At 39.2% G+C, this 16,920-nt stretch overlaps 1 protein-coding gene across 1 annotated transcript in view; it reads right to left on the bottom strand.

The window, feature by feature from the left end:
* ITK (IL2 inducible T cell kinase) overlaps window positions 1-10,309 on the bottom strand; it is a 30,050-nt gene extending 19,741 nt beyond the window's left edge. The window contains exon 1 of the mRNA XM_085236488.1: window positions 10,051-10,309. Coding sequence (XP_085092614.1) covers window positions 10,051-10,221 — 171 coding nt within the window. The 5' untranslated portion in view covers window positions 10,222-10,309. The remainder of the gene's footprint in view (window positions 1-10,050) is intronic.
* Window positions 10,310-16,920: the final 6,611 nt, after the last annotated feature.

The following is a 16,920-nucleotide window of genomic DNA, read 5'->3' on the forward strand; positions in this document are numbered from 1 at the left end:
ACAACACCAGCAGTTTTAGAAATGATCACAATGGTTTCTATTTGCCTTAGATACTAGTAGTACTAACTTTGGAAGAAATAGGTGGGAATTTCCGTACTAGAACTATTCTGTAGTAATTTCTACCTGCACAGTCCTACCCTATAGCACAGAAGAGGACTCTCACAGTGCTCATTTAGGGGAAGATCCACCTTGTGTTTTACCATGTGCTCAGCCTACACAGCCCCCAGCACTGCAACACAACCAGCACATGCAACTCAATCAGTGGCCCGCTAATCCTTTCCCACCAGCTCATGTCCTGCTGGTTCCAGTCAGGCCTTTGTCAGACAAACATGGGAAGAAGCAGGGCCATGGGCTGGGCTATGGGAGGGCAACCAGTCAGCAGTGAACCCAGCGCAGTGCACGGGTGTGCTTCCTGGCTGCGGTTCTGTACTCGTTGCTTCACAAACGTCTCCGATTCTGTGAGATATGGGGCTGTACAGTCTGAGGAATGTGCTGCTTTCTGGTTAACGCTTTGCTGTTGCTATTTGTGGTCCTGATTCATCAAATGTGCTGAACCAAAGAATCACGAATCTTGGTGGATGCTTAAAGCTTTTGCTAAATACCACCTTATTTATCAAAGGGAATTGGCAGTAAAAGCTGTAAACAGTGCAAGAGCAGAGGGAAGGGAGGGAGGCCAAATGGCAGGGAGAGATGGGGTGAGCAAAGCTTCACTCCACGAGCTCAGGAGAGAGAAGGCAGAACCTTGAGCAGGCAGAAGGGCAGTGTGCTGTGTTTCACAAAGCTGACAGAGCTCAAAAGTTGTATATGAACTTGCCTCTTTTGTTTTTGGGGAGTAAGGAAAAAAAGCAAGCAATTAGGGTTCATTTGGCCCCAAACTCCTGATCAGTGCTCACTTCCCACAGCTCTAGTGTTTGCTCTCCCCTTTCCTCATTTCTCTCTACTTCATCCCCATCGCCTGCCACATCCCTACCTCAGCTATGCCTACTGGTCCCCCTGCCTGGCCAGGAACCTCTGAAAGGAGCAGGTTTCCCTGCAGCACCTCTGGGCCCCTACGTATATTAGACCTTCCTCTACCACAAGCTCAGCCCATGGGTCTGTGCTCACCCACTGCTCCCCACTGAAGGCCCAGCTGCAGCTGGACACTTTCCCTCAGTAGGTGGAAAGGGGAAGGAAGCTTATAGCTGCAGCGGAGAGAGGTAGGAAATTCCAGTCCTCCGCAAGCAAAACCGCAGAAACATTTCCATCAGTAAAAGCATTTAATGGCCTTCTCTGCAGTGCCAGCTTTGCAAGGCTCTGGCTGATTTACATCCCTGCTTTCATTTGTCAGCTTGAATAGAAGGAACCATTCTTAATTAACCATCTTGGTGATGAAGCAGATGAGGGGTCTTTGCTTTGCCCCAGTCTTCTAGTGCCTTATCACCAGCTCCCCATCTCTCTGCCCAGTGAATAGCCTGGAGTAAGAAGAATTTCCTACTCTGTGAAAACGTAGTGGTGAAACAAAACAATATTTATTATTATTATTATTGTTTTTAATGGCACATACATTCCTCCAAACACAGGCAAGATTAAAACCTCAGAAGATGGATAGGTCAAAATGGGTTGAAAGGGCACAAACTGTTTTCTGGGAGCAGAGGCAATGAGGCAATGAGGCAATGCGCTGCCCTGAGTCAGTGCTTGAAAGAAGGCAGAATTTAATGTGTACCTTTTCTGTAGAGGTTTTTCATGAAAATCAATTAACCTTCCAAAAGTTGGGAATACAAGTGCTCAGCTTGCATCTGTGTTGCTCTTCTTTGGCTGACAATAAGTTGCACTTTTTTTTTTTGAAATTTCAAAATGATTGAAAAGAAATATTTAAAGTTGAAGAGTCTTTCTCTCACATGACTGACTCACCTCAAAAAGGCAAAATAATGTCTGAGTTTGCATGGTCAGTTCATTTCAGATATGCTTTCTTAGCTTCCAGTAAAACATTTGAGGCTACTTTCATAGTTTTACGCAGAGCAGTTGATACTGACCAGTCTTGGAGACAGGCCACTTGGTTGATGGGTCTGTTGTGATCAAAGATCACGCTTTTACATTCTCACGTGCTTAAATTAAGCTCTAGAAATAATACAGAAACATGTGTATGCCTTTCTTGCTCTGTTTTCTCTGCTCTTAACTGTAAGAAATATTCACCATAGCCACACATTTTATGGAGGATAGGAATACATGGTTTTCAGGGCAAGATGCAACATTACAGTTCAACCACTAGTAGGAAATAAGTGGGTCAGTGTACAGACCACTTCATTGAACCTGCCTGTCTATTTGCAGGCAGATTTACATCAAAGTGAAGCAGATTCATTGTGAAAGATTTATCTCCTAGGGATGGAGAACTCAATTTGTTGAAGGCTGGTGAACATCTCCTTTTTTAATTAGTGACAAATCACTATTTTCCAACTCTGATTCTCTTCAGGCCTTGTTGAGCTTCTACACTATAATTTCTTGATTTGCTGAGATGTTCAGATTTTGTTTATGCCTATGCTGTTGCAGAGTATCCAGTTTATTCAGTAACTTACAGTATCGTTCTCTCATAGGCACGTGTTGGCACTAAGAGCAATGAAGAACATAGAAAATAGTAACTAGGAACTTATGAGATATCATGAAATTAGATGGATTCTTAACAGCAATTCTCTTATAAAGTATTTTTCCACTGACCAAAAGATTTGTACTTGAACTTGAACCTCCTTGAAACCTGTGCTGATACAATTAATTTCTGTCCCTTATCTTATCATATCCCTTATCTATACACTGGGGCATATGTTCTTTTTATCATTAACAGCTAGGATATACTAGGATATAAAGAACTGTTGATTGCTGGATTTATAGAAATCTTGCTGAACACTGACATTGTTCAGTATTTTGAGCCCTCATTCTTACAAGGAACACCAATAGACTGAAGTTTTATGGGAAGTTAAACAATTTAAAAATGAATTTTGGAAACTAATTTGGGCAATTTGGATGTTAAAAGAAAGTTGTAAGGGATTTTGCATTGCCTGCCAATACAAAGTACTCTAAAGGAAAAGCAGAAAGAGGTGCAATTGGTAGTACTGGGATTTTCTGTAGATCTCTGACTGTTGTGTTATGCTGTAATAACACAAGATACTCTGTTATATTTAATATTTCAGTTCCTAAATGTAGGTGCTTAATGCATATATCTATCACAACTATTCTGTCCTGCTACTTTAATTAAAAAATAAAATAAAATAAAATAAAATAATCTTGTTTCACAGCTGTTTTTACATCTAAAGATAGGGAGGTCTTCTAATGATGGGCTTAACCTGGATACAGAGTGCATCGAATTGTGTTAACGACAAAATTAACTGCATCTGGTGCTTTAGATGGTCCATGTATTTAAGTAGTGCGACTAGGAGAGCTGTGTCTGCTTTGCTTGTCTGTATTGCCTGATTGCTTTTGCATGTAACTTTAGCAGCTGCAGTCAGGATCTTCTTTCTGCTTTGCTTCTTTTCTTTTCTTTTTTCTTCTAGGAACCTGCAAAGATCTCTGTGTTTGCAGCCTCACCTACAGTGCAGGACTTGGGCGTAGACCTTGCTGAGGAAGCTGAATCACAGCTGGCTCCTATGTAAGTAAGTAAATATTTTGTCTGCTAGTGAGTGACATGGTGCTGCTTAATGATTGTGCTGTTAGTACACATTGTTTGCATGCTATCAGCTTGCTCATCACTCATTGTCATTCCCAAAAATTAATTTCAGCATCAAATCTTGTTTACAGAGGTAGTAGAACAGTTTACAGTCGAAGTCTGCTTCATGCTAAACAATCTCAGTTTGTTTTCACTTTACTTGGATAAATTTTCAGTTTCCCTGGGAATAGCAACTACTGAGAAATTACTCCTCCTGTTCTTAAGTCCTATAGGCTAACTGTGGTATTGGTATTTCCAATAAAATCATTTTAAACCATGGAAATTTTAAAACCTCTTAAAACAGGTAGAAAAGTCAATAGAACTCAGAAGACCTGGCCTGCAGCCAGTTAGGAGCTGGCTGTTGTGCTGTCCCATAGTCCAGGTTTCCTAAGGTGCCTGGCTTTCAGAATTATGTGAGCCTAAATCTAGAAGAGATGCAGAGGGAGATTAAAACTGTAGTCTTTCTACAAGTTCTCATTTTCATGGACTATGTGAATTTAAGGTTCAAATACCAAAGGTTGGATGGAAAATCATGCTTGGACATCAGATCATTTTTCCTTGGGCCCCCATTTGCAAGGCTCCAGTGTTTTCACTAAATTTGTATTTCAGTACCTGCCGAAGCCACTTCCAGCAGTCGTACTGCTGTCCTGTCTGAGGTGATTATCAAGGTGTGTGTCCCTACTATTGGCACAAGTGGTTTGAGAAGAAAATCAATATCATTGTTAAGGAAACAGAAAAGAAAAAAAAGATTCTTGGTTTTCGAACCAACTTCTTAGTATAACAAAAATAAGTCTTTTACGTTATAGAAAAACATATGGATCAATTACTAGGTATTACATGAATTTTACCAAAACTAATATTGACTTGCAAAGTGGGAGGAGTGGATAGCAGTGAATGAAGGGTTCAATGATAGAAGGAAGCTAAATTAGATCTACTAAATGTCATCAGTTTTTCATTAAAAATTTATAATTCTTAAAGGGTGAAATTTGGTCAGAAAGAGTAAAAAGGTATAAAGCAATAAGAAGGCATTGCAACAACATTCTTACAATGCTGATTATGATATAAAGAAAAGGCTGGCACTGGAAACAAAAATGGCTACAGTAAAAGTCTAATAAAAGATTTAAAAATCTCATCGTAGCATATTCATATTAAGAATTCCTTTTTAAAGATGAAAGAAGAGAGAGAACAAATGTTGTCTATTAAAAGAAAGATTAGAGCTTCATGATTTATGGAAGTTGGGAGTACTTGACATTTCCCGGGGGAACATTGCTCAGAATTAATTTTATAAGAAAATCTTGGAATATTGAAGAGCAATAAATACCTAAGGAAAGACCTAGTAGGAGCAGAACAGTGTCTGCAAACACAGTGGTAGTAGAAAATACTTAAAATTCTGGAAGATAAAATGAGTTATTAAAAAAAAAAAGTAGGTTTTTTTTCCTTATCAGATTCTATCACATGTTTGTGGAATTAGTGAGGATGTAGAGAGCAGACCTAGAACAAATTGCATTTTCTTAAAGCAGAAGCACAATATTCCCACCCAGAATCACAGTGCAGAAGAAAGTGTGAAAGAGAACTCTGATAGACTCAAATTTTGTAAAAATCTAAAAGTAATAATTGGTAAAATGTTCTGGAACAAGTGCCAGACCAAAGCTGTGAAAACTTTACCTCTGTGTTTCAAGCAGTGGCTAGCCAAAGCCATTGCTGACTTGTTTTAGTGTTGGCTATACAGTCCTGCTCTGAATATTGATCTAATGTTGGCATCTGCCTTACCCTGAGCACAAAGTCTGACTAAATTAAGGTGGGTCCCCCCAGTCAGTTTTCCAGTGAATGTGATTTTTACAATAGAAATTAGGATTATTGTGGCAAACAACATTAACTTAATCATTCCTTAACTCCTGTAATACAATTAGGAGTATTAAAAAAAAATTCATGATATATTCACAGAGATGCTAAAGGATTTCAAATTATTACATGGGTTTGCACCTTGTCTCTCTTATTTAAGGTTATATTGATTTTTTTTTTAATGTAAAGTAATAATTAAAGCAGTTGTGATGTAGGTAGATGCCATGCCTGATTACTTTGTGAGTGATATGTTTATTATTAATAAATTAGTTTGAGATACACATTGGAAGGCAGCTGGCATTGCAAATGCTGGCAAGCAAATAGGATTTGTTAATAAATACACAATAAGTTATGTGTCAGTGCATAGATCATTCTTCATACCTTTATGGGGAGTTATCTTCAAAAACATCTTTAAATTCACTGAATATGAGGATTATAATTTCGTCTGAGGTATCCAGAATACACAAAGCTTGTCTTACATTAAACAGTAAGAAATGGTATGGACAGCCATTGTAATTAACAAGAAGGAACACCAAAACCAAGATCTTCAGAAGCAAACTCCTACTGTGTTTACATTAGTCTCAGTGAGGAAAAACAAGCCTTTCCAGGGCAAGATGGGTACATCAGGGTCTCTGTAATCAAGGTAAAATGGAGTTCCAGGGTGAGAAGCAAAGAGATTATTGTGTTATCATGAGTAGCTGGACTCTTGCAAGTAACACAAAGCATAGATAATGCAACAGGAGCAGATAAAGTATTTTTAGGATCCCGATGAAAGGTTTTTTCAGGTTTATTCATTTGTTCTGGAATGATAGACAGAAAGAAATTTCCTGCGTGCCCTGAAGGTGTCATCTTTATGTCTGAATATCAAAGATTTGAATGACAAAGCCCAGGACAAGGCTGACTCATGCTACGTGACCTCTTGAGCATCTGACCAGTGTTGGGAGAACAGTACTGATATAAAGGAAGAGGAAACTGAGTCCTTAAAAATAACCACATGCCTGAACTTCCCAGGTGTTGGAAGCAACTTTACCAGCTTTGAAATATTTCTCGGTGTCTGCACTAAGAAGATTTCAAAGTGGAAAAACTGGCACAGGGACAGATTTTACATTGTTGGTACAGTAAGGCCCCAGCACTCTCCACATTACCAGGCTACCCCAAGAGGAGCAGCTCTGGTCCACGCGCTGTATCTCTGGGACCCTGAGACTATCACAGAAATGTGTGTGCTATAAGTTCCTCTGGTGAGGATCAAACCCACTGAAATAGTTAAAATTATATCTCCTATGTGCTCACTCACTTGCATGCTCAGTAACTATAAAAGCAGTCCCCAGAAATAAAGAATTTTTGCCCATGTAATTGATTTGCATGTTGCAATAAAGGCACTTCTGATGTATTTTAGCAGACGGGGGCTGAATACATGTGCCTGTTATCAGGGCTTAGCTTTATGTTAAGACAGCCTTGCATTGTGCTCCGGATAATGAATTCCAGAAAACACAGCTTCTTATTGTTGTCAGTTATTGGGGGCTCGTTCTCCTAATGAGACATGTAAATATCTTTCATTAACATTAACAGCGATTGTATGCGTGGCTCTGAGGAAAACAGTGCCTTCTGTTTAGCTGTGTGCTGCTGTGACAGAAAATGCCATTACAGCTATCGCAGAAATTTGCCTTTATTATGTTGGCTGTCTTGGCAGCTTTTGATATCATTTACTAAATAGTCTGTTACCTCTTAATCTGACCTGGTTATTTCTTTGCTTTGGACTGCTACAGTAAATTATACATCTTTTTATATTCACAATGTCTGAATCCAATGAAAGGGGTGGGTTTTTAAACTCTTTAAATACAGACGGAACATGTAACTGTGCTTAACGTGTAAGGATATGCCTTACTTTAAGTCACATCATTGAAACCATTGGGATTTCTCAAATTGTTTAGTAACTTGCTAATTGTTTTATCTGAATTTATGTATAGGCTGCTGTCAATGACATAATAGAGGATACAGTATAGTACTGAACTTTCCGGTACAGTAAGGTGTTCTTAAAGAAACTCTTTGAAATCTCTGGCAGCAAACATTCACAGAGATTTCCCTGGAAAAAAAATATGTACTTGAAAAACCCAGGCAGAAGCTGGTCCCATCTATCCATTCCAGCACGCATGCCTGAGGATACTCTCCATCTCTATGGCAAGCAGGCAGAGAGAAGCTAGCACCCATAAAGCTTTGCCTTCTGAATATCCAGAGCAAAGGTGTCACAAGCAAACTGCTGATTTCCAATAGTCCACAGCCTGTCTTATTCCCACCAATTATTGGAGACTCTATGTGGAGCAGAGCCAAACCTGTGCTAGAGAGTTAGCACTGCAGGCCATTGATTTTCTTGCATGCTCCTTGGTCCTGGTTGGCTCACCAGACTGGACATTATTCATGTGTCAGGCAAGTATTGTAACTGTCTCCTCATGGGCTGTGAAATCCTCTCTGGGGCTTTCACTCTGTACTTAGCATGGACAAGAGGGTGCTGGGAGAGTCTGCCCTAAGCTTTGCCTCCAGAACAGCCATGAGCTCACCACATGGAAGCCTGACCAGGATGATCTAACTTTTGGCTGAAAAGGCTGAGAGTTGCTTATGGGAGTACGTCACAGGACAAAGTCTTTTCTACGCATTCAATACAAAGTCCTATTCGTGTAATGACCTGATTTTTGACAATTTGTTTCAGCAAAAAGTCAGTGTTTTGTGGAGAATTATCTCTGTAATGACATATATGCATTCACAGAATCGTAGTACTGCAGAATGGCTTAGGTCTTTAGGTAAAGACCATCCAGTTCTAACCTCCCTCCCTTGGGCAGGGACACCTCCCACCAGCTCAGACTGCCCAGGGCCCCATTCAACCTGGCCTTGAACGTCACCAGGACTGGGGAACCGGCAGCTTCTTTGGGCAGCAGTGTCAGGGCCTCTCTACTCTATGAAGAAAGATTTTCTTCCTAATATCTAACCTAAGTCTCCTCTCTCTTAGTTTAAAACTGTTTTCCCCCAGCCAGTATATAGGCACGCACGTATACACAAAGGTATGTCAGCTGTCACTTGGTGTGCAATCAGATTTTGCGTTTGTCATATAACAGCTTGCCTTTTAAAATCTTCCATATGTTTATTTCATCAGCATTTTAAGATGTTCTCGAGTTGCCTAATTGACCTTTAGGAAGACCTGGGGACAAAATTTCCAAAGGCAATCATGTAGCATATGAAATCTATGCCTAGCTGAAAGTTTCTGAATCAGATTTTCCAACTGATCTAAGTCTCTAAAGATGCAAACACTCAGCTAGTGTTAGTTTGCAAAATATTTTGCAAAATATATGTCGATTCCTCCTCAAATCCTTCAAGACTCACCAAGCACCAGTGAAAACTAGGTCTGAAAACTTCTCAAAGTACCTACAATAGAATTACTTTTGAAATGCTTTTGAAAATTTTAACTAGGATAATAGAATAGTTATAATAGAACTTAAAATCTTAATGCCAACTGAAAGACAGTTGGAGTAGCATTCTAGTAGAGTCTCAATACAAATACAGATGTGTTAGTCAGCGATAAACATTTTCTTATTCAAATAGAGATAAGAAAAACACTCATAAAATTAAAGCAAGAGAAGTATCTTGTGCACTCTTGAGAGAAATTACTTGAAAATAAGAATGTTAGTTAACTTTTGAAGCTGGCGTCCATTATACTTTGCTTTTTGTTGGGTTCAGTTTTAACTTAATTTTCTTTGTCTAAGTGATATGAGATGGTCTGAAGGTGCTGATGCTGGATAGCAAGGCAACAAGATCCCCATTAGTGGTCTGTGCACATAACAGTGCCTGAACTTTATGGATTAACAGCATGTTATGTGACTGTTGGAAAACAAGCAATATTATATATAACCATACTGAGGCTCAGCAAACATCCAGCTAAACAACAGGGAAATAATTCTCACTTCACTAGAACACTTAGCATAATAGAGCACACGCTTTCTTCTTTTTTAGCGAATCAGGGAAATGCAAGCCTGAGGAAACAATGCCGAATCTGAGCATGTGTCTTGTCATCACATCCCTTTTGGAGTTAACTCAAACCTAGGCCTGTTAAGCATGGCAGCTGAATTTATCTTGAAATGTAAGATTGCTCTCCCACCAGCCATCAGTCTGTTGCTCTAAAGGGAAAGAATGAGAGTGAAGACCTCTGCAACCAGAGTATGTGTGCGCTCTCTGCCATACAAGTCTCTCCCATACCCATGTGAGCAGCCAGGAACAGGCTCATGTAGCTGTTACAGACAGTGATTTTAACAGCCAGTGCTAAGTTCCTACAACAGAATTAGACGCTTTCTATGAAGTTACAGCGTAGTCTTATTCTTCCAATTGCACCAAATGCTCACTGACCAGAAGATCTGAAGAACCCATGTAACCACTCTACAATTTTCAGCAAGTGGTGCTGTAATAGAAACCAGAAGTGTTACTAAAATATAAGAAAGAGTTCATCCTTCCCTTCATTATTCTATTATTAGAGGAAAAAACGGCTGACATACCCCATGGCGATGTTCATAGTAAGCCAGCTTAGATTTGGTTAAGACAAAGAAGCGCACTTTAAAGTTGGAGGGTGAAGTTCTTCTCTTCTGCTGAGATTTTTTGATCAGCTGCTCTTCCAGGAGCACACAGTTATTCATGACTGGGCAAAGAATGGTCTTCTCCCAGGACATGAGATGCCTGCCCTACACGCTGAGTACTCGTCCAAGAAAGAGACACAAGGAGGAAGACAGTTGAGAGTTTTGCTTTTTTCTGAAAAAAAAAAAAGGTATTCAAAAGGCAGCGTAGGTGCTTTAAGCTTTATCTTTCCATCTACAGCAAAGCTTCCTTTCTGCCAAACCATAACCACATCCTCTCTGAAGTCATAAAACGAAGAGTACATGCTGAAGCAAACTCTAGGGCAAATGTTATGGAAAAAATAACACTTGAGGGACATTCAATAAATGTGAATCAATGATTAAGGATGAATTAGAAGGGTGTGACATGATGAAGCATCTGTCTCTTTTAGTAAATACAGTTATAAATGCACACGTTGAGCATGGATATATAGGATGAATGACTCTCTGGTCCTTTTAGAAGTAGGTCGTGCATCCATACTTCTTTTTTGAAGGAATATTGCCTTTCCATTCAGATTATACAATCATTACATTGTGTCTGAGAGATGTCATAAAAAGTGTTTTAAGTAAATTTTCCATGTGAAGTGAAACTTCATACTGCACAAGCAAAGGCAAAAGGCCAACTGAACATGCAAGCTAAATGAAAAATGATAACCAGGATTTACTTGTACAAGAATTGCTTAATATTTGTAGTCATTAGACATTTAAATTGAAAACAAATGGTTAAAATAACTGAAAATCAATTATCATTGGTTACTATTCACTGATTATTGACTGCTTCAAGTGCACTGTCTGGTGGCTGAGTATTCCAGGAAGAACAGGCATAGTGTTCCGTCTGTGGATGCTTTGAGATCACTGTAATGAGCAGTGAAACAAGCACAAACATCAAAGCCAACATAACTGATTTCCTCAGAATTCAGGGTACCATTCAGGTCACTCTACACCAAAGTAAATATAGAATTACTAAGGAAAAAGTAATGTGCACCTGATGCACTCAGTATAACAGCACTGATATGTTTTAAAAGAAACGCAATTCATTTTCTTCTGGCCTTCCATATTTAATATCTTCTGTATATTTATTTTTGTTAATGATGCATAATTGTGTTGATTTCACTGAGCATTGGAGTAGTGAGATTGGGTGGTATGTGAAGAATCTACAAGACAAGTATTTTCATGAATTATGTACTTTTGAAAACTATTCTGGTCTAAATCATTTACTACTGTGACTTTTGACATTGGTGTAGTATTAGGGCATATTAGGGACCTTCCTAAATTGGATGTGTTTGTAGAGCTCTTCGCAAAATTCAGAGATGATACTCTATTTAACGTGTGGGGGAAAAAAATCTGAATAAGTATCCAAATTTCAGGCTCCGTTTAATTTAAGATTTTATAGGGCAGCTCATGAAACTGCAGTTCTGAATATAATGTTCTGGTTATTCCTCTCTGGTCATTCCAAAAACCAAACTGAAACAGTCAAACCCAAAACGAAGCAGGTAGGCTACTGCTTCCTTACTATTTTATGTTATATTGAGCCTTTCTTCAGGCAGAATATTCCAGAGATCCTCAGAAGTTCCTGATCTTTTAAAATGCTAGTTGAGAAATGATATTTACCATAAAAATACAATTAAATATAGCATCTGATAAACTGATCTGACTTGCTCCTGGCCATGCTGTACGTAGAATAGAAATGGGGAGGAACAGTAGCTATTGCCTGGTTCACACCTACATTACCTCCCTGGTGGTCTCACAGCATAGGTTGAAACATCACATACAAATCTAATGAAGCGGTTTTGTTTCCTGGTAGTGACTGAGTTACAAGGAAGTCTTTTGGTTGAACAAGAAAGATGACACAAGTCTGTGATCTCCCAAAAAAATGTCACTGCTGCCAAAGGGGATTTCATAACTATTTGTAGAGTAGGATTAATACCAGGGCCCAATTTCCCAGTTCTTCTAGGAAACAATGCAAATGTATATTAAAAAAAAAACAACAAAAAAAACCCAAACAGCCTTCTGTGAGTTTTCTAAAATTGCACTCTATATAAACAGCAGCCATGCAGATCTCATTTACATGCTTGCACCTCTAAAGGATAGGGTTACTTTTGTGTGCACATCCTTTTCCTTATCTGTGAGAATTTGCTTGTTGGAACTATGCTTAGAGATCCGTTCTCATAACTAATAAAGAAGAACATGGACTGTAGAGTGCCCTCACACACTGTAAGACTTCATTTTTGCCAGTCTTGTTGACTTCTCTGTAGCAAGGACTTTCTGAAAAGTCTTCAGAGCTTGTGCTACATGAGTTTGCAGTTGGAGATTTACATGTATTTTCAAAACAGTGGATACAAATAGAAGGCCAAGGCTGTGATTCTGCAGCTGTGCAGAAGTGAAGCCTCCAGGACAGCAAAGAAGTGAGAAGCCAACAAGGTGGCCTCAGGGGAGCAACATTACTGAGGGCAAGAGGATGTGAAGGGAGAAGAGATTCAGTGGGGCTGGCAAGTAGTGGGGGGAGTAATTCTTTAAATGCAGTGGAAGCAACTTGATTTCTTCATGAGATAAGAAACGAGATCACAGAGGGGTATGAAGGAGGGAGTGATTTGATCAAATGTTCAGATAGCAGGATTTGGCAATTGCGTTTCATACGCTGTGAGCATGGTGTGATGCGATGTGTTGGTCTGATGGGAAACTGGCATCAGTGCTGCAGGTCGGACAGAGAGAGAATCGAGGCCCAGATGAGATTTGGCTCTATGCAGATCAACTGGACAGGCTGAGCTGTGGAAGAGAAGTTGTGGATTTGATACGAACATATAGGAAGAAAGAAACAGATTGCTGTAGGAAAAAAATCATTAACTTTGCCCTGGAGAGATAGAGGATCTGGTAGTTGTGTCAGAATTTGCAGGATTCAGCAGGTGAGATTAGCCATGGTGAATTCCAGATGAGGATGGGTCAGTAAATTGAAAGGAAGGAAACAAGTAAACATAAACAGATTTGGATGTTATTGTAGTTGATTTCACTGAGAGCTGCTGCTTGTTTTGCAAATTTAATGGCCTTAAGTTGCACCAGGGGGAGATTCAAGTTGGATATTAGGAGAAATTTCTTCTCTGAAAGAGCGGTGAGGTTTTGGAACAGGCTGCCCATGGAGGTGGAGGAGTCACCATCCCTGGAGATGTTCAAGAAAAGAGTTGATGTCTCACTGAGCAAAACCATCTGGAGTCGTCACAGGCAAGGGCTGATGGTTGGACTGGGTGATCTTGGTGGTCTTTTCAACTCTTCACTGATGATCTGGGGAAGAATGTAGGGGCTGGGGTACTTTTGTATCCACTCTCGCCACAGATCTACACCTTCCTGTTCCTTTTTCAGTTCAGTCCCCAAACCCACGTATAGTAAGCATGCATATCTTTAAGTGTAGCAATGCCAAAATCCGAATAAGAATGTACTTTAATGATTTTAAGGCTGGGTTGACATGCATGTACAAAATAATGTACATAATAACTGTATCTGTTTAATTACACATTTATGAGTGAGTAGCCTGCATATGTGTATTTGAAGTGTATTTAATTTCAAAGATTGTTAAATGAACAATTTAAATTGTTCAATTTTACAATGAAATTTTTCTTTTTTAAATGAAATTCTTTGTTTCTTTCAATACATAAAATGTAGATGTAAATCAAATGTTGTCATCCTCCTAATGACTAGCAGGACATAATTCTTTTTAAGCGAAGACTCAGCCATTTAAGAGCTTCAAGACCCTCCCACAGTGGTGCAAAAGCATAGTTAGGTAGAAATACCCTACTTGTCTAGAATCAAAATTGTTTCAGAGCTGGAAGAAGTGCAGACAAGTCTGTAGACTCAAGATGCAAACCAGACAGCTTCCTGAAAGGCCTCTAGGGTCAGTTAGAACGTCATGCTAACACTGGTACTTCATTGCTGGAACCTGATGTTGTAAGTTGGTGCAGGAGTACACCAACTGTATGGGTATGCTCCTTTTGTTCAAAGATTTTTGCAACATAAAATACTGTATGTCTCAGAAATTTTGTATACGTAATGGATAGGAATTAAGTAGAACTGCCCAAAGTATCTTAAAACCATTGTAAGTATATATCCCTTAAGATGAGGAGACAGCTTAATGAATTTTTTAGTTATCTTCTCTGCTTAGGTTTTTTTAATATATTCTGCTGACATGTATCCTTTCACATGTTTAATTCATATGCAAGAAAAGAGAAAAATGCTAATTTTTTCAGATTTAAGTTTGATCTGCTATGTGCATCAAATTTTCTCTGCTTGGCAAATTGATGTTACAAGTGAGGGTTAGAAGTAGGTGATCTTAAGGGTCCCTTCCAGCCCAAACTATTCTGTGATTCTGTGAAGTTATTCTTATCAACCGTGGCTTCAGTGACCTCTTTTTGATTTCTTTTAATCATCTTTGTCCATCCCTTGCTACCTCCTGCAAAATGCTTGATTTCTGCTCTAAAACATGTTATTTTAGGGATTGGATTTTTCTTAGGGGATTTACCCAGATTATGCAGTTCACACTTTTATTACTGTAGTCTGTGGAAATCTCCCCACCCGCACATCCTGCTGTGATACCAGTGCCTATGCCCTGAAGACAGCAGAGAAATTTATGAAGTTAAATATAGACAGTTTTTGGTTTTGTAAAAAAAAAAAAAAAAAAAAAAACAGACCAGAAAACAGCAACTACATCTTCACTCTCAGAAGACAACCTGTATACTTCTACCTCTCAGGTAATATTCAGGTCAGGCTTTCTGTCTGGGTGCCAGCTCTTATTTTTCACCAGCTTTTCATTACAGTGATTATTATTCAATTTCCAGGCTTCCAGAATTCATTCCATTTTCCTATTTAGCTTTTTTAGAGAGTGTGAGAAACTCTGTTTAAGTTACTCAGCTGGTTTGCATCTTTGGCAGTTCATTATTCCACCAACAAAGATGTCTCCAGTAGACTCACAGAACAAACCAGAAAACTGCTGAAAAAAAAAGGCAAGAAATAGAATAGAAATAATTGATCTTTATGAGCCAGATGCATCCAGCTTTCTTCTTGGTCTTACAACTGCACCTTTGAATATGCTCACACTGCTCCCAGTGACCAAGGGAGCTGCTCTGTTGGAACTCGAGTAGGATTCCTCTGTGAACTGTTTGTGAGCCCTAGGAAAGTAGATGCCTTGTTCTGAGCATCTGCTAGGAGGATACGATGAATTATCCACAATTTGAATGCCTGAAGCAAATCACTCATAGGCTTACTGATATTCCCAGGAACATAGAGAACACATTTTAAACTACTGAACTTGCACAGGAATTGGACTTGTTTTGTGATATAAGTATAAAATAATCCTTTGCTCAGTTGTTCTCACCTAGGCAAAAATACAGAACCCTTTTTCTTCTTTCTTAAGGGATAATATAGTTGCGCTGGGTCGTATCCAAACTGGAAATTTGCTGTAAGTCGTTCTGTTAGCCTGCCTGTCGAGGTTGCTGTCCCTTACTATTTGCTTCTGAAGACAAAGGCATGACTTACAGTGCTGGAAAATCTGCAATGCTTCAAATCCTGCATTTTGTTCTGGCAGCATGGCCTGCAGGCAGCTACCTAGAGTGCTGATGGCTGGGTAAGGAGTACTTCTCCATGCCATGCAGACACAGTTTTGGAGACATTTTCATTTACAAGTTAGAATAGGTAGTCATCACAGCCTTCCGACTGTGTAAAGACCCCACATTAATGTCTGGCTTAATAATCAGGTAGGGGATCTGATTCCAGAAATAATACTAAGACTATGAGCACAAGAAAGAGTGCTGGCTGATTCCAACAAAATATGCCTGGATTTTGAGCCATGAACAAATAGTGAGATATCTATTCCATGGCTAAAAAACTGTTCAGACTGTGCTGAGGTTTTCATCTACTCAGATACCAGTAGTAACAGATTGTATAGCAAAGAGCAGTTCCACTCTCATGTGTACTGAAGAATGGTGTGTCCCAGTTTTTATATGAGGGGAAACACTAAGGTTCTCTCCTACATTTGTAAGTGTACAACTAGGCTGAAGCTGATATTTTGGTCTGAGGAGTAAGAAAGAAAATGCAGCATAGCACTGCATTTCAAATTCATTAATTCCCACAGCCACAGCAGGAGATGGGAATTAACCACAGCAGATGGAGACATCAAGTGTAAGTCCCCTTCACCCCCAACAGGCTCCCTTTCTCTTCCCTTCCTCCGTGGTATATCCTGCAACAAAGCCTTCAACGGTCATCAAAAAAGGAAGTTCCTAAGCTTGTTGCTTAAACGGGCTGTAAGATGCAAGACAACCTAAACAAAGCAAGGAGCTGCAACTCAGTCTCATATTGGGATTCTCTTTCAGGATTCTTAGGGAAAAACAACAACAACAACAACAACAAATCCAAACAAACAAACAAAAAAAAACCAAAAAAACACACAAAATTTTATTTATCTACTATTTATACTGCAGTGACAATCAAAATTGCAGAAAAATGTTCCATCATAGAAGAGAGCAGAGCTATGTGAAAATAGGGTTTTTATTTACAGTGCTTGTACACCTCCTGAATTCAAAATTCAGCTATGACAACAATGTATTGCTGTACACACTTGCTGAATTAAGGGAACGACTGATAATGAAACATGCCAATTTGCCTGAAATTAGTTATGAATAAAACTAAAATAAATGAAACTAAAGCAATAAATTAAGATCTTCAGTCTTTGTGGCAGAGAACATTGTTTAAGTGACTCCCCATCTGCTGAACTGG

This window comes from Meleagris gallopavo, chromosome 15 (genome assembly GCF_905368555.1).
Source record: "Meleagris gallopavo chromosome 15, MGAL_WU_HG_1.1, whole genome shotgun sequence".
Lineage (NCBI taxonomy): Eukaryota > Metazoa > Chordata > Aves > Galliformes > Phasianidae > Meleagris > Meleagris gallopavo.